The sequence below is a fragment of the Cucurbita pepo genome, chromosome LG03 (assembly GCF_002806865.2).
Source record: "Cucurbita pepo subsp. pepo cultivar mu-cu-16 chromosome LG03, ASM280686v2, whole genome shotgun sequence".
Lineage (NCBI taxonomy): Eukaryota > Viridiplantae > Streptophyta > Magnoliopsida > Cucurbitales > Cucurbitaceae > Cucurbita > Cucurbita pepo.
Window position 1 is genome coordinate 9,706,819 of NC_036640.1, and position 25,419 is coordinate 9,732,237.

The following is a 25,419-nucleotide window of genomic DNA, read 5'->3' on the forward strand; positions in this document are numbered from 1 at the left end:
CAATCGAACTCCTATACGGCTCGGGCGTAGTAGATCCGAACGCCTAGCATGAATCAGCCTTCTCTGGTGGCGGCACTATACCGTTAGTTCTTCAGAATCTTCTTCCAATCGGAGTTGCTTTACTTTGACAAATAAATTCCTTGAAGACATAATTTAATAAAAAAGTTATGAACATCAATTTATTTTTCATTAAATAAATATTAAAAAGTCTAAAAAAATTAAAAGATTTATAGACCATTCTTAACATTTTAGTCATTTCCCCACCTGTCTCGATCTTTCTCTCTCCGTGGAATTTAATACAGAAGTCGTCTCCTGAGCTTGGTCCACGTCATGAATTCAGTCAACTTTCCCGTTGACTACGCTTACCGACGTGTTCTTCTCCTCAAAGGACCAATCACTACTAGCCCCTTCAGTTTTAGCCAATCATAACCTGCCATGTAGGACACTAACCCCTTTTCCCCGCTTCGTGGAATCAATAGTGTAGACCAATTTATTATTTCAGTCCCATTCCACGTGGTATTCAATTTCCACGTGGTATTCAATTTACACATTTGCCCTTAAACTTGTTAAATCAATTTTTATTTTGATTTTTACTATATATTCTATTTTTCGCTTAGACTAAATTAAATTAACAGAAAATATGTTGTAATTATTTTAATTTACATATATTTTCTAAATTAAGAAATTTCTTTCAATGGCAATTTTATACTTGGTTCTAAAGGTTATTTTTTATTTTTTATTATACTATATTTGAAATATACACAATTCTTTTGTGATTTATTATTTATTATTTATTTATAAATTAATGGTGTAATTTTTACTGGTGAATCTTATCATTAGATTTTGATTTGAATAATGATGAAAATATAAATAATAAAAAATGTCATAATTTTAATGATTGAAGTTGTTCATAAATTTTAATTCTGGTAAGTTGATTTGTTATAATTGTTTTTTAAATTTATGGGTTTTATAGAAATTTTGAAATATAGGTCGAGATCGAGCAAAAATTTGGGTCTCATTTAGTCAAACTCTAAGCGCCTTTAGGTCAAGGGAATGACAAGTCTCGGGTCAAAGCTTAAAAGGGAGCCTTAGCTTAAGGTCGATGCTAATCATATCGAAGGAGCACAAGGACAATCCAAACGAGGTTAATCGCATTCATTTTTGTCAAATTAAAGGAAAAAAAGATGGAAACCAACGTATATAATGAAAAAATCAAGCCATTTGCACCAGGTACACTGCGCTTTCCCTTGCCCAGATGTTCGCCTCAGTCTTGGAAAGGTGACCCGCTGAAGACAAGAGCCCTTTAACATGTTTACAAAAACCTCTTAGAGAAAGGGGGTTCGATCAATAGAGGGGACTACTTTGCCTCTCCGAAAGAAAAAGAGCCTCGCTGGACGACTGATCCCGTTGATCATATATCTGGGAGGGACCGTGTCACATTATGGTAAGTCCTATTATTAGATTTTTATTTGAATAATCACAAAAATAATAATAATCACAATAATAATAATAATAATAAATGATAAAATGTTTTATTTTCAAGATTTATTAATACATAATTTTTTTTTTTTATAAATGTACCGTGATGTTAAAAATATTTATAAACTTTAAAAAATAATATTTAAAAGTTTGGAGATAATAGTTTCATCTCAAATTAATGGTAAATATTTTTTTTTTTTTTACCTTAAACGACCAAATATAAAATTTAAGTATAATTTTATTAATTATTTTTTTTTATTAAAAATATTTCCCCAAAAAAAAACCCCCTAAAAATTGCATCGTACATTATTAATTAACTTGGTTAAAATTATTATTAGAAAATTGGATTAAAAAAAAAACGAAAAAAAGAGTATAATATTCAAAAAGTAGTTTCTAGAAAGGACGAAGCAAAGGCCTTAGAATTTAAGAGCGCCCTTTCTTCTTCCTCTGAACCTCAGATTGTTCATTCTATTGGTATTGACTTGCTTGACTCGCCTCACTAATGGGGGAGCTTACTCCCAGCCCCAATCTCCGCCTTCTTCCTCCTGCAAAGCTTCTCATTCTCTTTCTACTAATCAATTCCATCTTCTCCTTCCACTCTGCTCTCTCTGAAATTTTTTTCGAGGAGAAATTTGAAGGTAAATCCTTCAGTCTCGTGTCCTGTACAATGATCAGGCAACTCTGTTTTTGTTTTTATTTTTATTTTTTTGCTTTTTGATGTGTTTGCACTTTTGTGATGTGAAAGAATTTCGTTTCGTTTTCGTTTTTTTTTCTTTTTTCTTTTGATTTCTTCGAAGCGCGTATGGTTAAATGTACTGTCCGATCAGCTTTTTGGAGATGGATGTGGCACTGCCTGATTTAGGTTTTTTTTTTTTCTTTTGATCTTGTTGTTATGTTAGAGAAATGGATTTTTTTTGGATTTCGATGGTTTTGTTTTAGTGGAAGTGTGAGGTATTATTATGCCTGTTTTTAGAAGGTGATCCGGTTTTGTTTTGCGTTTATTTTTTTGGCTGCTTCTGAATGTCGTTGAAATGCTGTATTTTACGCAACGTGGGGCAATTTAAGGTTTGCAACCTGGATTTTATTTAGGTAAGCTTCGTTTCTTCCTTACTCTGATACGTAATGTTGCTTTTCTGTGAGGTTAGATGGATGGAAGAGTCGTTGGGTCTTGTCTGATTGGAAAAGAAGCGAAGGGAAAGCTGGAACTTTTAAACACACAGCCGGAAAATGGTCTGGAGATCCCGACGATAAAGGTTATTTATTATTCGTTACTTTGCTAGAAATTGCCGATCGTTGTTCATAATAAATTTAAGATTCAACACAGTTTATATGTCCAAGAAACGAACAAAATTGATGCATTGATGAGTTCATTTATTATTATTTTTTTTAAAAAAGTAGGTCGTATATGTAACTTTCTATCTTTGCCTTAAATCTACTAATTTGGTCCCTTCTTTCTATGGAAACTGATTTTAAAGAACATTTCTTCAAGCTATGAAAGTTTTTTTTTTTTTTTTTTTTTGAAATACCATCTGGTCCCTGGACTTGGAACTCATTCCATTTTAGTCTCAAATGTCCAAATTTAGTCATTGTGTTTTTAATAAATTTGAAAATTAGTCCTTAATGTAGTTTGAAGCTAATTTGTGTACAATAATGATTACATTTTGATTTGAGGAAAGACACTATTTTAATATTTTTCAAAATTTATAGAGGAAAAACTGATAGCGGTATAGTGTTTTTGGACAAGGTACCACTCTACTAACAGTAGGAACTAATTTTTAAGATTTATTAAAAGTATAAGGACTAAATTTGGACATTTGATAGTACGAAGACTAAAATAAAACATGTTCCAAAGTACAAAAACCAAAATGGTATTTTAACCTACTTTCTCTGATAGCAGATGCTGATGATGACTGTAAATTTTGCAGGCATTCAGACTTACAATGATGCTAAGCATTTTGCCATATCTGCAAAGGTACCAGAGTTCACCAATGAGAACAGAACTTTAGTTGTTCAGTATTCTATCAAATTTGAACAGGATATTGAATGTGGTGGCGGGTACATCAAGCTTCATTCTGGTTATGTCAATCAGAGGAAATATGGTGGTGATACCCCTTACAGGTCTGTCAACATGTTATGATGTGCTGTTCTTTATCTCTTTGTTTGTCACTAACTTGAATGAGTAATTCGTTCCTCTTATGGTATGAGCTCATAAACTTTCTGATACTTGTGAGCCAGTCTCATTAGACAATGTTGTCATATGGTGTTTTCGCATATCTATGCATGCTACGGTAATCAAGCAATCCTTAAGAAAATGGATTGGACAATCATAGTAAGGAAAATGATTTGGCTTCAGGCTTGTTCAGTTCAGTATATCCCTCTTTTCATATTCTTTAGGGTAAGTCTTATGTTAAAATAATAAATTTATGGGCAGGACTTCTCATTTTGTATCTTTTCCAGTAAATTTATATTCTTTTATTAAAAAATATGATCATCATAATAATAACATCAGATTTGCTGAGAAAATTTTCCCCACCATTGGACAGTGACCCTACATATAGGCACTTTTCCGCCAAATGGTAAAATACGACAAACTTGTATGGGCGAATTTCATCATGGTGTTGTACATGCTGTACCTATTTTATATTTACCATGTGAATAGTATCTTGCTTGATACTACTAACTATGAAGATAGGAAGCCGCTGCTCCCTGCTTCTACTGATTGAAATTCTCAATTCTTTTTTTTTTTTCTCTCAAAAAAGATTTAAAAAGTAGAAGGGAAACTTTATCCTGTTTGGCTGTTGAATTTCATCTGTTTCTATCTTTTATATTTTGTGAACTCTCAATGGTCTTTAAGTTGTCTGTATAAAAATGTATTAATAGCAAATGGAAATGACTATTCTAGATCATCTTTGTTTCTTGCAGTTTGATGTTTGGACCAGATTTATGTGGTACTCAGACGAAAAAACTCCATATGATACTTTCTTACCAGGGACAGAATTATCCCATAAAGAAGGATTTGCAATGTGAAACGGACAAGTTAACTCATTTCTACACATTCATTCTTAGACCTGATGCTAGTTACAGTATCCTTGTTGATAATCGAGAAAGAGATTCTGGAAGCATGTACAGTGATTGGGACATCCTGCCACCAAGGAAAATCAAAGATGTTAAGGCAAAAAAGGTGCTCTTCGGATACTGTAATTTTCAATATCTATACACTTATGTTAGACTTGTAAGTAGTTTTTATATATATGATCCTAAATAAGGTCTTATTCTTGTTCAGTATTATCTGCTTGAACTATTGAAGTCCTCAAATAAGTTGCATCCATATGCAACTCGTATCATATTATACTTACAGCATGCTTCTGTGTTCCATCTGTTGGTGTTAAGGATTCATAGTCTATTATCAAAGATATGTCAAATAGTTGCTTTGCAAGGATGCACTATAAAGTTTCTAAAATTCCCTTTACCTTACAGCCTGCTGACTGGGATGACAGAGAATACATTGAAGATCCTAATGATGTTAAACCGGAGGTATTTAGCTGTACATTTTACCTGATGGTTGTAGGATGTTATATATCATAGCTTTAAATAGGTTCTTTTCGTTCTTTTATTTAGGGATACGATTCAGTTCCAGCCGAGATTCCTGATCCAAAGGCAAAAGAGGTTTGTTGATACTTTTGCATGCATAATGTGGTCAAATCAAGTTTTACATCCTTCCCGAATTGCTGAAGGGTTCTAGTACTAACAAGTTTTGTTGGAAAACTTTCTCCTTGTAAATTAGTTCTGGTGATGTACTTGACCTCTTTGATGTTTCTTAAATAGCCTGATAATTGGGATGAGGATGAGGATGGCTTATGGAGGGCTCCCAAGGTTCCAAATCCAGCATACAAGGGACCGTGGAAGCGTAAGGTGCAATAAGTGTTTTCCTATATATGTTCATTGGAATGTGTTCTGTAAGAGTTCTTATTTATCTAATGGCATACTCCACAGAAAATCAAAAACCCCAATTACAAGGGAAAGTGGAAGACTCCATGGATCGATAATCCAGGTATGTTTCTTCTCAGCTGTTCAGATGCAGACAGCAGAAGGCATTTGTGACAAAAGAATTGCCATAACATTAATGTCACGGAAACTGAATGAATTTATTTTATGTCGTGGAAGCTGCCTGAAAATGGACTTGTCTATTTCAATATTTTAGATAATTGGTAAAACAGTAAAGCTAATGGTACATAATCATGATCTCATAGGCTCTCCAAGTTGATTCTTAGACTCTTTATCATTTATTCAGTTGTTAAAGTTCTGTTTTGCGAAATGGCCAGCCAAATTAGCTAAATTTCTCATTAAATGACGTCATATTAATTTCTTCTTTTTTCATTTTTTTGTTTTATTTATCCAGAGTTTGAGGATGATCCTAATCTTTACGTGCTGAAACCAATAAAGTACGTGGGCATCGAAGTTTGGCAGGTAGATATCATGATTTGTTTTGGTTTCCCTTTCCAAAATGCTGATTAGTTGTCAGAGTGAAAGTTAAAATTAATCATATTCTCTCATGATTTGGCTAATTGTTGATATTTGATATTTGTTTGTAGTCCCTTTTTGGTTCTGTATTCTAGACCAAGTATAATAGGTCTCAATATCTCCAGTAATTGGTTTTCTAAATTATGTTGTGTAGCATCTGCTTGATGTCTGATGTTGAATTACAGGTAAAAGCTGGATCAGTGTTTGACAACATTTTGATATGCGATGATCCACAGTATGCAAAGGAAGTTGTTGACAATACGTTTGCAAGTAATAGGGAGGTATATATTACATTTCCTGGAAATTTGATTTTGGACAGCTCCAAGTAGCAGGAGCTTTTCAAATTTACTTCCTTTCACCCTACCCCCAGCCCAATATTTGAAAAAGAAAACACACAGAAGGAGGAAAAAGGATAAAAAAAGTGAAATTAGAAGCAGCAGTCATTCCCATTATTGAATGTAGAGTTGTCAATTCCAATATGTTTACAATTTCAGGCTGAAAAGGAAGCTTTTGAGGAAGCAGAGAAAGAAAGGAAGGCTAGGGAAGAGAAGGTGAGAAGTCTTCTCGGTTTTATTGCCTGATGACATAACAAAACATGAATTCTAAATTTTTCAATTCAATATAAATTGAGTGTAGGAGGCTGAAAGGGCTCGAGAGGAAGGTGAAAAGAGAAGAAGGGAGCGAGATAATCGTCATAAAGATAGGAGGAGGCATTATCGGAGGGTATATCTCTAGCTGAACATATCTCATCTATAATTTATCTCTATATTGTGCATATCTCTTCTGGTCTTTGCTGCCACAAAAGAGTTGGGGCAAGTTATTTTATCGACTTCCTGAACAGTACTCTTTCCCTTAAAGATCGTCTTAGTTGGCTTTATAACGTCTATTGCTTTTTCTTTTTTGGGATATATTTTATGTGATCCTTCCCTCGTCACGTAAATGATAAACAAAACTTACCGTAGGTTATATGTTATTGGGTGATATGGGATGCTTTTCCTTTTCTTCAAAGTTCCCAATTTTGCATTTTGGTGGTTATAATTCATTTTAACCCGAATTCAGTGTTCATACAACTCCTAATAAACCCATTAGTCTATTTAGTTCATTTTTAGAGTGTGCTTGCTCAAAGCTACTGCTGTTTCGGTTTGGCTTGCCCTCATGCATTCTTAGGCAATCATATCCTATATCATTCCCAAACTCTTCAAGATTGAAGTCGCTCTTTATCTTCCTTCCTCTCCACCTGGAAAGAATGCGAGATGTTCATACTCAAATTTTCTTTGTTCTTATGGGAAGAATCAAGTCTAATCTTAAAATTTTGCTTTGCAGGATCGGCATCACTTTGATGACTACCACGTAAGTTTCCCCTCCCCACTTTTGCTTATATTCTAAATCTATCCCAGTTGTTTAAATATCGAAAAAAAACATCGAGGTTTCTATCTTCATAGCGGAGATGAGGAAACTACTATTAAAATGTTGATGCAGATCAATATTCCTTAAGAATTCATGGAGAGACCAACTTTGATTTAATAAGTTTTTCACGTGTAAAAAGTTATAAACCAAGTATTAGTATTCTTTATGTTTTGTCAATTATTTTATGGTATGTTAGATATATGAAATATAACCTCTCCACTGCCTCGCTTCTATTTATGAACATATAGACATTTTAGCATTCAATTGTATTTGCAGTTATGTTCATGTTGAAGCAAACAAAAACTTCACAGTAAGTCATTGTAATAAACTCATTGGTGGTATTGCAGGATGAGTTATGAGGACGTTTGGAAGTCCACTTCACCTCACTTTGCTGAGAGGAAATATAATTGGTTCAGAAGACGTCCAACCATTTTGTGCTTCTGCTGTGATATTAGAAACTACTGCCTTTTTAATTGTTGTAATGAAACTTGCACATTAAGGGGGGTTTGTAGTTCTCTTTCCACTATGTATTTCTTGTGTTTGAATCTTTGCTTGCAGGTCCTGAAATTCGCTTTCACAGAGCTAATTCCCAATCGTATGGACTGATTTTGATTATTAATAATTATNGACTTTTTCCAATTTTTGAATCATTTGTTATGAGATATTTTTAATTATTTTTTTTTTTATGGCTATATTTATACTTTTTTTAAAAGCCCAATCAGAAAGTTGGAAAAAGAAGGAAAAGGAAATTGAGTAGAAGAGTTTTAGGGATTAAGGGGACTTTTGCGTCATTATAAATTTGTCCCGAACCTTCTTTCTTCTCCTACGAAGTAGCTGATTTTGCCCTGCGCTGATTCAGGAACTTCTTTTTCTAGGAAATAATAATAAAATCAAAAGAGCTGGGCGAGAACAAGAAACCGAAGAACCGCTCGCTGCCACAAGTGATGTAACGGATTCATGTATAGAATTTAAATCAAGAGTTAGAATTTAGATTCGGCACTTCATGGTCTATTCATAGTATATCAAAAAAGAAGCTCGCTGCCACAAGTGATGCAACGGATCCATGTCTAGAATTTAGATTATGAGTTAGAATTTGGAATCGGCACAGAAGATTGACTTTATTAAAAAAAGAATGAAAAAATGTTAAACTAGATTAGTAATATAAAGTATAGGTAAATGTATACTAACAATAAGGTATTTTTTTTTTTAATTTTTTTAACCCTCTAAATTTGGGGGGGAGTAGTTTATACACTAAAGAGTCAAACAAAAAGAAAAGTGTTATTTTGAATTGAGTTCATCCAAAATCACACTATCACCCTAGAAATTTGCAGTCCTTAAAGCACACCAATACTCCCAGAAAGAAATACCAAAAGAATCTACCTGAAAAAACAGTACGAAATATGTCGATTATTACCAACTATTGCATACTGAAAATTGGATTCGCTTGCAACTGCCATTAATACGATCTGGAGCTCACACTATCACCCCAGAAATTTGAATCAGCCTCATGTGTGAGGATATTTGTGTTGGAGAAGCTCGTTCTAATCTTTTAAGCACCATTCTCGCCTGGAAACTGAGCTGTTCGACCAAGCGGTAGTATATGATCTTTCAAAGTCTCATATTCGTCGGACCGTATCTGAGCACGATCAAGCACCTATGCAAATGAGAGGCACAGCAGGATGTTAAAGTATATACCAATGTAAGAATCAACGAATTGAATTTCATCAATATTTTCGCTAAACTTAAAATATAAGAATACTCTTCATGGTCAATCACCAAAACAAGAGCACGACATGAAATTCAGAGGTCCACTCAATAAAACTATATAGTGGTACAAAATTCAAATTTTGGATAGAAAGAGGAAAATCCACCATTAGAATATTTCTCTTTTCAGTGTTCATGTGTGTGTGTGTATATATAGATACAAAACAATTTTATTGATTAAATGAAATATACTACGGGGCGGTCCCATCTAAAAGGGTTACAAAAAATATTTCAAATTAGATAAAAGAGCATTTAACCTATAATTGCTAAAAAGTAGAACATTTGTACGCCAGTAAAGAAACTAATCAATCCTCTGGGGATCTTACTTCGTTCTGAAAGATTCTTGAACACTTGAGTTCAACTGAAAAATATGAATATACAAGCAGCCACAAAAGAAGCTGAAAAAATAATACAGACGCAAAAGATGGGGAAAAAAATAGACTACAGAAGTGCTATAATTCAGGCTTTAATTGTTTGAGGATAATCAATCAAGCAACATTTTTGTAGAATATTAATCAAATATGCAACAATTTCAACATCTGATTACGATTTCCTCAAAACGAAAAGTTCCAGTCAAGGAGAGGAATAAGGTCACATGTCAACAACCAATTTTCAAATTAAATACATGAATATTTTTTAGCACTAGAAAAAGAGCACAAGTAAGTTGATTATATCAAGTGCACCCATACAATTCATTATATCCTAGTATACAGTTCTAGAACTTGGCATTAGCGATAGCTGATAAATAAAGCATGTTTCAGATCATCAAGATTATCATTCCTTTAACTCTTAAACTGCTTCTTTAATACTCCGTGCAAAACAAAGCATTCGTTTCTAAGCAATAGAGAAGATTTATACGGAGACAAACCTTGTGAAACAGACTTCTACTATGTGACACTTGGGAGTCAAGTGACGGAATCCGGCAAACAGATAAAGCTTCTATAAACAGGAGAACAATTACTTGCCACTGCTTCGTTCTGAATGCTGGAAGTGCATCAAGGAAAGTCATAGTGTCTAACAAACACCCCTGCACAAGAATATAAATCAACGTCACTCGCATGCCAAAGTTGGACTAGCAGTAGCACAATGATAGAATACTTAATAGGATAATGAAAATTTGTACTAATAATACTACCAGTAATACAAAAGGTCCATCAGGACAGGAGATAAGAAAATTTGAGGAACGAATCCGATCCTCAGACTACCAAGGTACATTGAAAATAGTATTTGACAAAGCCATAACATCACAAGAGAATGCAATTCAACACCCCCTCCTTCCTCCCATCAGCATTTTCCAAACTAGATCAAGATGTTATAATCTTGACGTATAACTAAGAATTACTATATAGTGAATGCGACTCTTTTGGGGAATGGTACTGCAGATACTAAATAATTTTTGTGTGTATATATATTTATATATATGTATGCATGTATGTATATATCAACACAAAATAAATAGTAACATAATAAGCTCTGGATCTACGCAAATTAATGTAAGTTCTCAATTATCACCAAGAAAAATTATTGAGAGAAAAATAAGGCGTCATGAATATTTCAACAATACCATCCCGTGCTCCAAACTTGATATTGGGGTTGATAGCTTAAGTTCAGAGGCAAGTCCAGGTATTGACCGTGTTAGACATCCAGCAAGTGTTTGCTTGATTTCAGAAGATCGGCCATCAGCAGAAACAATTTTCCTCGGATACTCCCTCCCATCAATATATTGAAATTCCTCGTGGAACTTTTCATCTTTTCCATAAATGTAGGCCAGGGAAGATGATGTCATCCATGCAAAGATTGCCATCCACATGGTTGCAAAAGAAGATAACTGAAAGTAACAAGATAATGTGGTGGGAAAAAAGAACATTTTTAAGTTAAGAAGAGAAGGTACATCCAAAAAAAGAAAAGGAGCTTACAGTTAGGCTGAAACCCTCTGGAGGCGAATCATACCAAGAGTCATCGGGATCAAACAGATCAGAACGTAATATCCCAGGTTTGTTTGACTTCTCTGAGGATGAATGTGGTTCAGATATGTTCTCGCCATTTGTAGATGCTTCTTCATTAGCATCACTTGGACGTGGCAATATAATAATTCCAGCTTCAGACACTGAATATTACAAACAACCAAACACAAAGAAAAACTGTATAAAGTGTCTTTTATTTGTGAGGTATAACAAAGAGCAGAGCACAGAAGGAATAACTATACGAGTAACCATCTAGTTCATATTCATACAGCAATTTTAAACCACTAAGAGCCAGTTTTTGTTTTTTGTTGGCTGAAGTTACAATACTTCAAGGAAAAAGAATGCAGAGAAGGGGAAGATAACATATTTGCTAATATCGATGAAATCACAACAAAAAAGACCTCTGGTTGGTTTATACATCAAAATAGGGATAACTAGAACTAGTTTCAGCCGTAGAGCACATCTAAGGGCCAAACAAGTAATATTATCTTTATAGCACTTAGTACAATAACTAACCTCAATCATCATGCATAGAGAAGAATACCTGCATCAGAGACCTCATTTTGCCCAGAAGTAATTGCTTCAGCTGCTTGGCTCAGTGCCATTGCACAGGCTTCAGCAGATTCAACGCGTAATATGTCCTCATTACCATTGTCAGCATTTACCAAATTGCTTGTCATTCTGGAACATTCCTTTGTCTTCCCCATTTCTCTGTCCTCTGGAAGGTTTATAATACTGGTCTCATCAGTTTTTGCATCTGCCCAGGTTACAGAGCGGCGCAGGTTTTTCTTGCCTGGTTGTTTAAGGGAGGACTTGATCTGAGTTTCGTTAAGATCATTGGATCCACCATTTGGTTCTTCAGTCGTTATATTGCAATTAGTACTGCAGTGATTTGAAGTTGAGGGAGCATCAGACAAATTATTATTACTTTCTGCGGTGGCTGATACATTAGTCCTTTCTTTTGATCCTCTTGCCTTCCGTCCAACACTGTTTTTTGTGGGAGCTGGACTGTGCGGGGTTTCCAAAATGGTAAATTGTTCATTTGATTGTTTACCACAGAACTCTCCTGTTTGTTCTTTTGACTTTGTATCAAAAGTCATCTCTTTCAAACCAGATGATATCTTCGAAACACTATACTCTTCATCTGTGATTACAGTAGTTGCGAAAGAGAAGTCACTGAAGAAATCCTTTCCAACACCCAATTGCTTAATTTTAGCTTTAGAACCTAAAATAGTGCACCAAAACTCAATTAAACAAACAGGAGCAAAAAAATACACTGTTCACTCTTTTTTTCTTTTTTTTCTTTCTCCTCTTTTCTCATGAAGACATCCCAACTCCCAAGAATGCATTAGCTTCTATATATTATTTAACAATCAAACACAGTAAGTTGCAGACATGCTATAAAAGGTTCAACTCCTTAATTTTAGCATTAGACCTAATGGGAGAGTACTTAAACTCACTTTTAACCACCTATACAAATAAATCTATAGTTACATTTCTCCATATTAGCATTTTAAGAATGTTTTTCTTTTTCTAGGAACTTCTTTTGAATGCATAAGCGTCTCTAATATGGAATTCAACAACCAAACACAATAAAACTTTGGCATACAGAGGAAAAANCAATAAAACTTTGGCATACAGGGAAAAAAAAAAAAAAAAAAGAATGGTTACCATCCTTGAGTTCTTTTCCATCCTTGCTGGGCAAAGTCATGATGTTATGATTTCTGTGTGGAACATAGCCTTCAATTGCATTTGATGGACCCATCCACTCTTCAATGGGAACTTCTCCTATACTGCTTACTATCTTCTCCTGAATTTCAAGCCCCAAATCACAACTGTTCCTCGTATTTTCCTTAGAATCCAAACTCAAATTCTCAAACAATCTAAGAATTTCTTTAAGTTTCCCGGGATTCATAACCGAACATCTCTCATCTTGCAATCTCCCAGAAAAGGCACGACTGTTAATGAGACAAGTGGAAGAGCAGTACTTATATGTCTCTTCTAAATCATACACCTTATGCTCTTTTAAGGAAATTCTGTACCGGCCTTTCCTAGTGTTATCAGATGGCAAATTAGATTGGCATAATGGATATCCACAGAGGTTTGCAATAGACCGCTCAGTCACCACATCTTCATAGTCACTGCGAGACATCAGAGATCCAGCTGCAAATAGCTGGTTCTCATTATGAATTCCGTCAAGGAGTGCAAGCTGCAATTTATAGACTGTGTCTTTGATCAAAATAGTCTGATTCTTTGCCATTGGGAAAATTCCTCAATATGACTTCACTTGCCTGTAAGTGAAATGATAATTTAACATACATCGGCGCTGGATAAAGATTAAACGTCTTGACATTGTATAAAACAGTCAAACAACAAGGATAGGTGCCATTAAGACACTTGATAATTTCTATCCATATAGCTGCTAAAGACCGTTCCATGTACACTTTGATTAGTTTTTTGCCCTATATGAACATAACCAATACCTGCAGAATAAAATGCACGGGCACGGACAAGGCCACACACTATTTTACAAAAAATACTAGTAAAGACAACACACTTAGACTTGCAAGTCAAAATATATCTATACTCTCATACAATTCCATGAAATTATACTTCGTATATTACGACATATATAGAATTTCAAGAGCATATTCAAAATATCTCAGACCAGCACCAATACAAAACCACAAGTTCTTTCTTCACTCGAATCGTCCGACCAGACCGACAATCTAAACCGAGACAAGGAGGAGAGTTACGTAAGTAACAGCAGATGTTGACAATGAAGACTTCGCATAGGGCACCTCAAGAGAAGAACATGCCAGTGACATTCAAGAGATTTCAACAGAACGAGGGAGAGAGAAATACTGCGGGAAGCAAAAACAGTAAATAGGAAGATGAGCTATCAGACCTGCAGGGATTGGACGCTGGCAGTGGTTAAACTTTCCTCCGAAGCAACTGCCGCCGAGCCGATCGCCGCCGGAGAGGACGACGAACACGATACCGTGAGGAGAAGCAAAAATTGAAAACGTTTCTAACTTCAGCAGTTCATTCCGAGGGTTTTAATTTTCTCTCCATAAGAACCCAAATTCAGACCCCACCTACGACTATTTAATTCGAAATTTATGAAATGTTAAATTACTAATTTACCCTTCTCACTTTCAAAAATATTCAATAAATTTTTATATTTTTATATTGTCCAAATTTTTTTATTTTTTTTTATCTGGTATTAATTCATTTTAAGAAATATCATTTAAAAAAAAACGAATGACATGTTGAACACAAAATTGAAAGTTCAAGAATCTATTAGACATAATTTATTGAACGTTTGGCCCGTTACGTATTACTATCAGTCTCACGGTTTTTAAACGCGTCTACTAGAAAGAGATTTCCACATTTTTATAAGAAACGTTTTGTACCCCTCTCCAACCGACGTGTGATCTCACAATGACCTTGTGTAAGAACATGGGTGTCATGTTGGACCTCGATGAGAAGTTGACCCATTTTATATTGTCATGGATAAACTTTATTACCCGACTTCAAAGGTGGAAACCACTAGTCTCTGTTAAAAAATTCAAATGAACTCAATCTAAATCATCCACCACACTTAAATGGTGTGCGAAGGTTCTCTATTTATAATTAAATAAATTACATGTATATGAAAATAGTAATAAATGAAAAGAACAATATATAGAAAGATACCTAAAATAATAAGGCAAATATCTAAGTCTTATAATAAAATAAACTATAATTTAGTATTAAATATCCTCAATGGTAGTCAATCTACTAATCCATGTAGTTTGGGTCGGATTATGAACTTATTTAGGTTTCATTCAGTTCAAATAAATGAAAACTTTATAGATTAAGTCAATCACGAGTTCTCCTAAAACTAAATTGGATTCGACTATTTTTGCTACGAATCTCTTACACCACCATTAGAGCACGTACTCTAATTTTAATCCCTAATTAAGGAACCTAGTGATATCTACTACTTTCTCGAATATAGGAGCACCTAAAGATTGAGATTCCGAGCTAGGTCGAGAAAAATATATCATTCTTGTGAAAATTCTTAAAAAAAAAAAATCCACGAGCCAATATCGAATATTTAGAGCGAATAAAGTTACGGGTTCTATTCACCACAGTTAAAATTAACCATAAACACATGTGTTAACTGCTCAATCCTCTAAAATCACTTTAAAAATAGTTGAATTTGACTCACAATCCTAATGGTAATTATTTTTAAGTTGTGTTATTTCCAACTCGAGACAATTAAAAAAAAAAAAAAAGGGAGTTACATGTTTTTTATATTTATATTTAAATACACGTAGGAATGATAGACCTCTTTTTTATTTAAATTTTATCCGCGAGGTAAATATCATATTTATGTACATATACCTTTTTGAAAATTAAAGAGTATTTTTAAAATACGGTTATTTCGGAACGTTATTGATATATATATATATATATATATATATTTTTTTTTTTTGAAAATAGTAAAAATATTATTTAAAATTTGGAATATATTAATAGTAAAAATATTATTTAAAATTTAAGGATATTATTTTGTTTGGACGATATATAAATTGAAATGTATTTTTATTATTTAGTTAATATTTAAAAAGTATTTTTAAGTATTTAAAAGCAAAAAGGAAAAAGAAAGACTAAATTTATTGGGAGCGTCAACGCAATCATATCACTGCGTCAGAAAAAAACATTAAAAAAAAGTATAATAAATAAATAAAAAAGAAAAAGAAAAAACTTTTATAATATTTACTTTTTAATTATTTATTTAGTTCATAATAATTAATTAGTGAAACTTTACCCAATTCAATATCCATTATGATTAAGGTTTACTTTTCCTATGAGATGTTTGTTAAGTTAGGTCAATTTTAATTAGTCATTTATTATACATTATTATGATATTAAATATAATAATTATTTAAAAATTTATATGATTAAGTTGCTAAATTATTTGGTATAATATTAAAAGCTAATATTAGTACCTTTAAATTAGGAGGAGTTTAAGATGAAAAAAAAAACAATTTTAATGGTTAATATGGTAATTTTTAAAATTTTACCGAGTTTAAATTGCAACACACACAAAGTTTATAAAATAATAAAAAATAATTTTAATATTTATTAAAAATAAATAAATTAATTTGAGATATTTAAAAGTATGTGAACTAAAATATAAATAGATCAAAATGTCATTTTCACAATTTTCAAATTTAAGGTAGAGTAGGCAGGGACTTTACAACCACTCAAATTAATTAAAAAATAATTATATTTTTATAATATTAAAAAAATGTTAAAATAAATTTTTGGTGTTGATATTTGGAGACTTATTCAATTTTAGTCTAAAATCTCAAATTTAATCCATATTTATAAATTTCTTTTATGTATTAATTGTTCAACGATCAATTATGAAAATATATTTATCTAATGTACTAGTTTATATTATTATTTAACTAATTTCAATAAAAAATTATTTTTAAAAGATTAAACTTAAAATTTATGATAAAATAAATAAAAAATACCTTAAAATTTACATTTTTTTTTTTTAAAATACTCATAAATTTTTAAAAGTTTAATACTGATCTTAATATAAAAAAAATTAAAAAAATTAAAAAACACAAGTCATAATAATTTATTTTAATAAAATTAAAGTATGTTAATTTTACTTTATAGATAAATTTTTAATATAATTTTTTTACAAATTTAAGAGTGTATTTTTGAAATAAAATATTAATAGAGATTTTTCTTAAAATTAAAAAATTATTATTAAAAATTATAAAGAGAGAAAAAAAAAAAATATATATATATATATTTATTTATTAATTGAGCGGGTATAAAATCTACCCTACCCGCTTAAAAAGCAAAAACATAAACGCGTCTTACAAAAGCGTAATAATATAGTGGCGCTAAGAGTTGGATTGATTCGCTTCACATAATTGCGACTCGAGTGCCAACTGCCCTCGCCCTGCCCCTCTCCACCGCTCTCTCTCTCTTCTTTCTCTCTCCTCTCTCTCCGATCTCGATCTTCTCTTCTGGTGGAGAAGAAGATGCAGATGATGGTCTCCAAGGCTTCCTCAGCCATGGCCTCCATGCCTTGCACTAGGGTTCGCTTTTACTCTTTGTTCTCTTTCTTTTTCTCTATATTTTCGTTTCGCAATTGCANATATATATATATATATATATATATATTTTTTTTTTTTGAAAATAGTAAAAATATTATTTAAAATTTGGAATATATTAATAGTAAAAATATTATTTAAAATTTAAGGATATTATTTTGTTTGGACGATATATAAATTGAAATGTATTTTTATTATTTAGTTAATATTTAAAAAGTATTTTTAAGTATTTAAAAGCAAAAAGGAAAAAGAAAGACTAAATTTATTGGGAGCGTCAACGCAATCATATCACTGCGTCAGAAAAAAACATTAAAAAAAAGTATAATAAATAAATAAAAAAGAAAAAGAAAAAACTTTTATAATATTTACTTTTTAATTATTTATTTAGTTCATAATAATTAATTAGTGAAACTTTACCCAATTCAATATCCATTATGATTAAGGTTTACTTTTCCTATGAGATGTTTGTTAAGTTAGGTCAATTTTAATTAGTCATTTATTATACATTATTATGATATTAAATATAATAATTATTTAAAAATTTATATGATTAAGTTGCTAAATTATTTGGTATAATATTAAAAGCTAATATTAGTACCTTTAAATTAGGAGGAGTTTAAGATGAAAAAAAAAACAATTTTAATGGTTAATATGGTAATTTTTAAAATTTTACCGAGTTTAAATTGCAACACACACAAAGTTTATAAAATAATAAAAAATAATTTTAATATTTATTAAAAATAAATAAATTAATTTGAGATATTTAAAAGTATGTGAACTAAAATATAAATAGATCAAAATGTCATTTTCACAATTTTCAAATTTAAGGTAGAGTAGGCAGGGACTTTACAACCACTCAAATTAATTAAAAAATAATTATATTTTTATAATATTAAAAAAATGTTAAAATAAATTTTTGGTGTTGATATTTGGAGACTTATTCAATTTTAGTCTAAAATCTCAAATTTAATCCATATTTATAAATTTCTTTTATGTATTAATTGTTCAACGATCAATTATGAAAATATATTTATCTAATGTACTAGTTTATATTATTATTTAACTAATTTCAATAAAAAATTATTTTTAAAAGATTAAACTTAAAATTTATGATAAAATAAATAAAAAATACCTTAAAATTTACATTTTTTTTTTTTAAAATACTCATAAATTTTTAAAAGTTTAATACTGATCTTAATATAAAAAAAATTAAAAAAATTAAAAAACACAAGTCATAATAATTTATTTTAATAAAATTAAAGTATGTTAATTTTACTTTATAGATAAATTTTTAATATAATTTTTTTACAAATTTAAGAGTGTATTTTTGAAATAAAATATTAATAGAGATTTTTCTTAAAATTAAAAAATTATTATTAAAAATTATAAAGAGAGAAAAAAAAAAAATATATATATATATATTTATTTATTAATTGAGCGGGTATAAAATCTACCCTACCCGCTTAAAAAGCAAAAACATAAACGCGTCTTACAAAAGCGTAATAATATAGTGGCGCTAAGAGTTGGATTGATTCGCTTCACATAATTGCGACTCGAGTGCCAACTGCCCTCGCCCTGCCCCTCTCCACCGCTCTCTCTCTCTTCTTTCTCTCTCCTCTCTCTCCGATCTCGATCTTCTCTTCTGGTGGAGAAGAAGATGCAGATGATGGTCTCCAAGGCTTCCTCAGCCATGGCCTCCATGCCTTGCACTAGGGTTCGCTTTTACTCTTTGTTCTCTTTCTTTTTCTCTATATTTTCGTTTCGCAATTGCACTCTCTCATGTTTTCTCTGAATTTTTCTTATTGTTTTGTTGGAATGTTTTCGATGTTGTCGGTTTTAAGCTGTGGATACTCTCCAATGTAGCTGAAGCAGTCTCGCGGTTTATTTTGTTTTGAATCTTTGTTGATCGGCCTTGTTATATCTTCTGCTACTTTCTCTTACAGCATGACGATGAATATCTAACGGATTCGATTTTGTTGCTCCTTTTGTTTGAAATTGGTACTGCTAATTTTGTTGCTAAGATCTGTAACATCATGATGTATGATCCTTCCTTCTCGTGTCTTGTATATCTTGTCATAGTGGGCAGTAAGTCTGTAATGTTGTCGGGGTTTATTGATAGATTTATTGAACAGAAACATGTGTTTTAGCTTTATTGACGAATGGGAGTTTCAGGTTGGAAGCGTATGTGTCTGGCCGAGCATGAAACAGCTTTCTTTTAGAAAAGACCTTTTGTATGGGGTTATGAGACTCTTATCTATACCATTGAAAACATTGCGTGGAGCTAGTCGTTCACTTAAAGTTGCTCAGTTCTGCAGTGTCGTCAATATGTCTTCCACATTGCAAATTGAACTGGTAAGCTGTTAGATCTGGAAATTGCTTTTATGGTGTCAATGGCATCAGTTCTTTTCTCCCATGATGGTTTTGTGGTGGTCATTTTATGATTACTTTCTTTGGTTAACATTTTCTTTCTAAATTCATGCTTTAATTCTAAAAAAATTTCATCTGAGAGAATTTCTAATTGTAGGAAGAGGCCCGAATGGTCTAAATTTCAGTGTGTTATTTCTTTCCAAAGTTAGATTGCTTCAACTATTGGCATCCATAATATATAACTTTCACCTGCTCAGCTACACGATATATAATTCTTGATCTGAGTCCATTCAAGTAAGGTGGCTACAAATTATTTTTAATAAGACATTAGCCATGCTCTTTTTGTGCTCTCACCCTAAATGAATCTATTTTTAGGATTGCTGGTTGTCCACTATCATTGTACGTTCTGCATCCCATAATAACTGCTTAGTCAGCTGCAGCATAAACATTCATTGCGTATCTCTATTTTATTCTACTCATTCTTCGATAGGTACCTTGTCTTCGTGACAACTATGCATACCTCTTACATGATGTTGATACGGGCACAGTTGGGGTTGTTGATCCTTCTGAAGCTGTACCAGTTATAGATGCTTTAAGAAAGAAAAACAGAAATTTGACATATATACTTAATACTCATCATCATCATGATCACACTGGTGGGAATGAAGAATTAAAAGCAAGGTACGGAGCAAAGGTATGAATTTAATTTTTTTTTTGCATTGCATCAATATTCTAGTTGGTCTCATCCTATAAATGTTGTATGTTTGAGTCCTAAAGGTTGGTCATAGAGGTAAGAACCTGTGTACCTAACCTAGCACAAGACTTCTTGAGGCCATTATGTGAGAAATTCATTGACTCTCAATTTCTCGATGCCAGAAGAATGTTTATATATATTAGTCTCTATTCTTAATCCTTTTATCTAGTAAACATAGTGGTGAATATTTTTTTAAATATAAACACAGATATCTATTGTCATGAGAACATCATACCTTATCACGTGCAAGCAATGTTACATTCTTCAGTACTGATCAGAAAGTATTTTGTGTATTTTGACTTGTTTTGAATTAAAGACTTCCCTAACTTGTCCTTTAAATTAAGGCTTGGATTGAAATGAATTAGGGAATTGATGCTGACTTATGTTATACAATAGTCCATGAGATATTTCTTATCCTTGAATTGAGGGTTTACTTTTACAATCCATAGAACTTCTGTCAATTTTTTATACCCTTTTTTCTGGTTGTAGGTGATTGGCTCTGGAATAGATAGCGACAGAATTCCTGGAATTGACATAGCTTTAAAAGATGGAGACAAGTGGATGTTTGCTGGGCATGAAGTGCAAGTAATGGAAACTCCTGGTCATACTCGAGGTGTTTGTTACTTGTTACTTTAGATTAGTTTCTTGTATGATAAGATGTTGTAGACCACGGGATTAAAGGAGATCATTCTCCAAGAGATCTAATCCCAATCTTTATTATGATTCAAAATGTGTAGAATATATGATAGAAACCCTTACTTATAGGGAATTAGAGAGCAAACTAAAGTCCAATCCAAAAATACAGTTAGATAGTTAAAAAAGGATTAGTCAAGGAATTGTAGTAATTATCTAAGATTAATCTAATCCTACAATCCTATTAAATCAAAATAGGTCCGCTAGATTTGTTTCTTGTATGATAACCCTCCCCTTCCTCCGGACGTGCATGAAAAATGAGGAAATAAAAGAAGAGAGTGAGAATAGAAATGGAAACTTCTATTGTTATTCTCTATCATTGCTACATTGTCTCTCATATGGTTTAGCCTTGCTTCTCTCTCCCTATTGGATTTAACTTTGATTATTATTCTTTATTAATTTTCTCATAGCTGATTTTTCCTTGGATACTTCATGTGGGTTTGTTGTGCCTATGGAACTCGGGCTTCTCACCATTCTATACTTTTAGGCCCTGATTTGTTGTTTTTGATTTTGACTGAATTCAGGTCATATTAGCTTCTACTTTCCTGGATCCGCTGCAATATTTACTGGAGATACTTTATTCAGCTTATCTTGTGGCAAGCTTTTTGAAGGAACTCCTGAACAGGTTTGTTTGTCTTATATTTTTCATTTAATTGGATGTTATCTAAATGTGGTACTTCAAGAATGCGGAATGCCAGATAATTTTTTCTTGTTAGATGTACTTATGAATTATTATCTGCTTCTTTGTGCTTTATTTTTCGCTCCTTTGGCTCTTGTCCTGTTGTCCCACTGAGTTTAAGAATATTTGACTAAAGGATTACTCAAAATCTTGTATGTTGGATTGGAAGTCATCTATTGTTAACCTTAATGATATTCAGTCTGTTGTTGAAGTCATTTCATGGCTTAAGATTGATGGAGATGAGAGCTCTTTGATTGGTATGGTTTGTCAGGCCTCCAATCTTGAGAGATTAGTGTCTTTAGGGGTGAGGTTTTGAGTGGGATTCCATATTTTTCCTTCATAATTCAAGATTCCTTCCTTTGTTAGTTTACGGAAGAAAAACTTCAGGAAGGACTTCTTCTCGGAAGGGGTCCAGGGTGTCTCGTTTAGTCAGATGGAAGATTGTGTTGTGTTCAATCAAACTAGGTGGATTTGTATAGGGAATTTGAAACTTTGTGATGAAGCCTTGCGAAGTCGTTTCTTTTGATGCTAATGCTATATTAACATAGGGTTATAGTGCGCAAATATGACCCTCATTTAGCTACGTGTGCTTCAATTTGTGGGTGTAAAGATACTTTTAGAATTGTATGAACATCTTATCTCATCTGGTTATCTAACGTTCTCTAAGTTTTTGAAGTTCTCTATTCAAAATTGAACAGCAGGGTGAAGGATAACACCCCATCCTTAGCTATTTAAGCCCTATCTTTGTCACTTCTCTCAGAAATTTGTTTCAGTGGCTTTTATCCTTTTTAAGGTTTCTATTTTCTACAACTTCGGTTTTGGCCTTCCCTGGTCTGATAGGTGGATCTTTTAAGATTTCCTCATTGCTCTCCTTGTTCTCCTGGCCTTGCCTTGGGCTAGGGATGTTCCTCAACGTGCTGCCATTTCTTTGGGGGAGATTTTCTGTTGTTCCATTTATTCTCTTCCCACGTACCCTGTTTTGTGGTTCTCTCATGAATAAAATGGCACTCAGCTTCAATATGCTTTGTTCACTCATGAAGTATCTATATCCATGTTATGGAAAAACTATTGTTATTAAAGAGTGAATTTGCTGCTGAATGTGAATTAAGCTTAGAAACTTGATTGCTTTTAGTTATTCAGATTCTAATTGTTTATATCACAGATGCTATCTTCCCTTAAAAAGATCACTTCTTTGCCAGATGATACCAACATATTTTGCGGTCATGAATATACTCTGGTCAGTAACTTATTGACCTTCCTTTATTTATTTTCTACGATACTCCAATTTTTTAAGCTTGAATGCCATTTGCCTAATTGTAAGGTTACCATTTAGCAGAGTAACTCTAAGTTCGCTATGTCCATTGAACCTAAGAACGAGGCTCTCAAATCTTATGCATCCCAGGTTGCCAATCTACGAAGCAAGGGCTTGCCAACGGTAACTTTTTAGCTATTCTTGTATGGATGGTTATTTGATATTTAAATTGGTTACTAGACAAATTTCTTTCAATTTGCGTAAATATGGGTTATTGTTTCTTGCATTTGAAAACCATTGCCTATTTGAGTATTTTGAATTTCCTTTCATTTGAATTGAAGATCAAAAGAACTATCACTTCCTGTTTGTATGGTAGAATTGTTTTAAACTTTACATATAATCGTAGAGGTATCGTGTGTGGATAGAAGCTGCATCGTAGCAGTATGTGGCTAAACCTATTGTCTCTTAAAAAACCTTTTTTGGATAAGGAACTATTTGATTAAAAGCATGAACTTTTTTGTATTCTTCAGTCGTGAGTTTGCTTGTCCTGTATTTTATGGAGAGTTATTTGTGATGCTATGAGCTCCTTGGAAAATTTGACTTTGTTCTATGAAAACAATAATTTTGATATGCCATGAACATGGCATTCATGATATATCCTTCCATCACCCCAAGTATTTTTGAACTTTGATTTTAATATCTCAGATTCCAGCAACATTAAAGATGGAGAAAATGTGCAATCCATTCCTCCGTACATCAAGTATCGAAATTCGGCAGTCGTTAAACGTTCAAAATACAGCGGATGATGCAGAGGTGTTGGGTATCATTCGCAGAGCCAAGGATAATTTTTAGTCACCCCCTACAAAACCTCAAAAGAAGAGGGGGGTGGGAAAGTTCATTTTGGTGTATAGGATGATGATAGGTTAGCCATATGCATGTGTAAAATAAGTTAACCGAGATCTTTGTATCGATGATTTCCTACAAGTTCCATTATCAGTTCAGTTCTTAATTTTAAAATTTGCACCTCTCCTGCCACGAGAATTCAATCTTTTTTCTTTTCCCTCTTTTGAAATGAAGAGTGCAATCATTTGATCCCTGATGTATATTCATTATTACTATTGTTATATAATTATTTGATTTCATTTTGATTGATTATAGAGCTGATGAAATCAACAGGTTTAGAAGGAGATCCTCCGATGATTAGAAGGTATGCATGGGTGGTTGGTTCATGCTTAGAAATGGGGTGCAATGCAAAAATTGCATAAAGGTCAGTAAATGATGTGTTTTGTCAACCTTGGAAAGGTCAGGCCTCATATCTCTTTGTCAAAAGGTTGATGAGGATTCCCCAGTTGTCCACGTGGTGATTTGTCAGTTGATTGAAAATTTCCAGATGTCCACCTGGTAGAAAAGCTTTCCTCCCCAACCAATGGTAGAAAAGCTTTCCTCCCCAACCCCAACCAATGTGTGACATCACAATTCACCCTCTTTTGAGGCCTAACATCCTCGTTGGCACTCATTCCTTTTTCCAATTCGATGTGGGACAATCACCAAATTCGCCCCCCTTCGGGGACAAGCGTCTTTACTGGCACACCGTCTCGTGTCTACCCCTTTTGGAGAATAGTGAGAAAGCTAACACATCGTCCAGTGTCTGGCTCATACCATTTGTAACAGCCTAGATTCACCGCTAGCAGAATGCGTCTACTAGGGAAAGGTTTCCACTCCCTTATAAATGGTGTAAAACGCGTCTACTAAGGAAAGGTTTCCACTCTCTTATAAACAGTGTTTTGTTCCTTTTAACTAACTTTTTAGTGAAAAGTTTCCGCTCTCCAAAAGTATTTTTTAAAATGTATAATAAATAAATTGAATAATATTTTATATGTTTAACCTAATTTTTAAAATTTTTAAATATAATTTATTTATTAACGGTACATATATATATATATGAGATGAGTGGGAGATTGGGGCAAGTACGAGGAATCTAATCCCCGTTTTTTGCTCAATTTAGCTAACAACAAGAATCTCTTCCTACTTCCTTTCTCCATTATTTATCCTTTGTTCAAGCAATACTATATGTCATATAGTATACTCATTCAAAAATCTTTTTAAGTACAACATTGCTTCAATTTTTGGATAATTTTTATGCATTAATAATAACATTAATATTATATCACTTGATGTACACGAGTTTTTTTAATATGCTTTTTCTAAATTGTTTTTATTAATTTTTACAATAAAAAATGTCGATTCACCCTAATGTCAAATCTATTGCCATACGAAAATATCAACATATAAATAGAAATTTAATTTAATATCCGACCACAACATGTTCATTCTTAATGCATATATTTTCAAATAAACATGTGTTTATTTCAATTTTAAATAAACAACATAATAAAATAATATTCTAT

General features: G+C 32.6%; 3 protein-coding genes across 5 annotated transcripts; 2 read left to right on the forward strand and 1 right to left on the reverse strand.

The window, feature by feature from the left end:
- Positions 1–1,879: 1,879 nt before the first annotated feature.
- LOC111791454 (calreticulin-3) lies at positions 1,880–8,029 on the forward strand. Its single transcript, XM_023672806.1, has 14 exons — positions 1,880–2,117; positions 2,625–2,732; positions 3,405–3,597; positions 4,402–4,660; positions 4,957–5,013; positions 5,098–5,145; positions 5,305–5,391; positions 5,473–5,530; positions 5,879–5,946; positions 6,186–6,281; positions 6,495–6,551; positions 6,637–6,723; positions 7,324–7,350; positions 7,755–8,029. The coding sequence occupies exons 1-14, from the start codon at positions 1,982–1,984 to the stop codon at positions 7,764–7,766; spliced, it is 1,293 nt and encodes a 430-aa protein (XP_023528574.1). The 5' UTR covers positions 1,880–1,981; the 3' UTR covers positions 7,767–8,029.
- Positions 8,030–8,626: 597 nt separating this feature from the next.
- On the reverse strand, positions 8,627–14,197 carry LOC111791071 (putative RNA polymerase II subunit B1 CTD phosphatase RPAP2 homolog). Of its 2 annotated transcripts, none has more exons than XM_023672261.1 (7): positions 14,044–14,197; positions 12,807–13,426; positions 11,680–12,279; positions 11,088–11,278; positions 10,736–10,999; positions 10,040–10,198; positions 8,627–9,061 (listed from the first exon to the last, which is right to left on the reverse strand). In XM_023672261.1, exons 2-7 carry the CDS (start codon positions 13,393–13,395, stop codon positions 8,957–8,959), a joined length of 1,908 nt encoding a protein of 635 aa, XP_023528029.1. In that variant the 5' UTR covers positions 13,396–13,426; positions 14,044–14,197; the 3' UTR covers positions 8,627–8,956. The 2 variants fall into 2 exon arrangements, with proteins under 2 accessions (XP_023528029.1, XP_023528028.1); XM_023672260.1 differs by having other exon boundaries at positions 11,680–12,360.
- A 2,839-nt stretch (positions 14,198–17,036) lies between these two features.
- LOC111791235 (probable hydroxyacylglutathione hydrolase 2, chloroplastic) lies at positions 17,037–24,112 on the forward strand. 2 transcript variants are annotated; one of them, XM_023672497.1, is made up of 8 exons: positions 17,037–17,251; positions 19,439–19,618; positions 20,124–20,327; positions 20,877–21,000; positions 21,605–21,705; positions 22,922–22,996; positions 23,096–23,194; positions 23,717–24,112. In XM_023672497.1, the coding sequence occupies exons 1-8, from the start codon at positions 17,195–17,197 to the stop codon at positions 23,861–23,863; spliced, it is 987 nt and encodes a 328-aa protein (XP_023528265.1). In that variant the 5' UTR covers positions 17,037–17,194; the 3' UTR covers positions 23,864–24,112. The 2 variants fall into 2 exon arrangements, with proteins under 2 accessions (XP_023528265.1, XP_023528264.1); XM_023672496.1 differs by lacking the exon at positions 17,037–17,251 and adding an exon at positions 18,767–18,980.
- Positions 24,113–25,419: the final 1,307 nt, after the last annotated feature.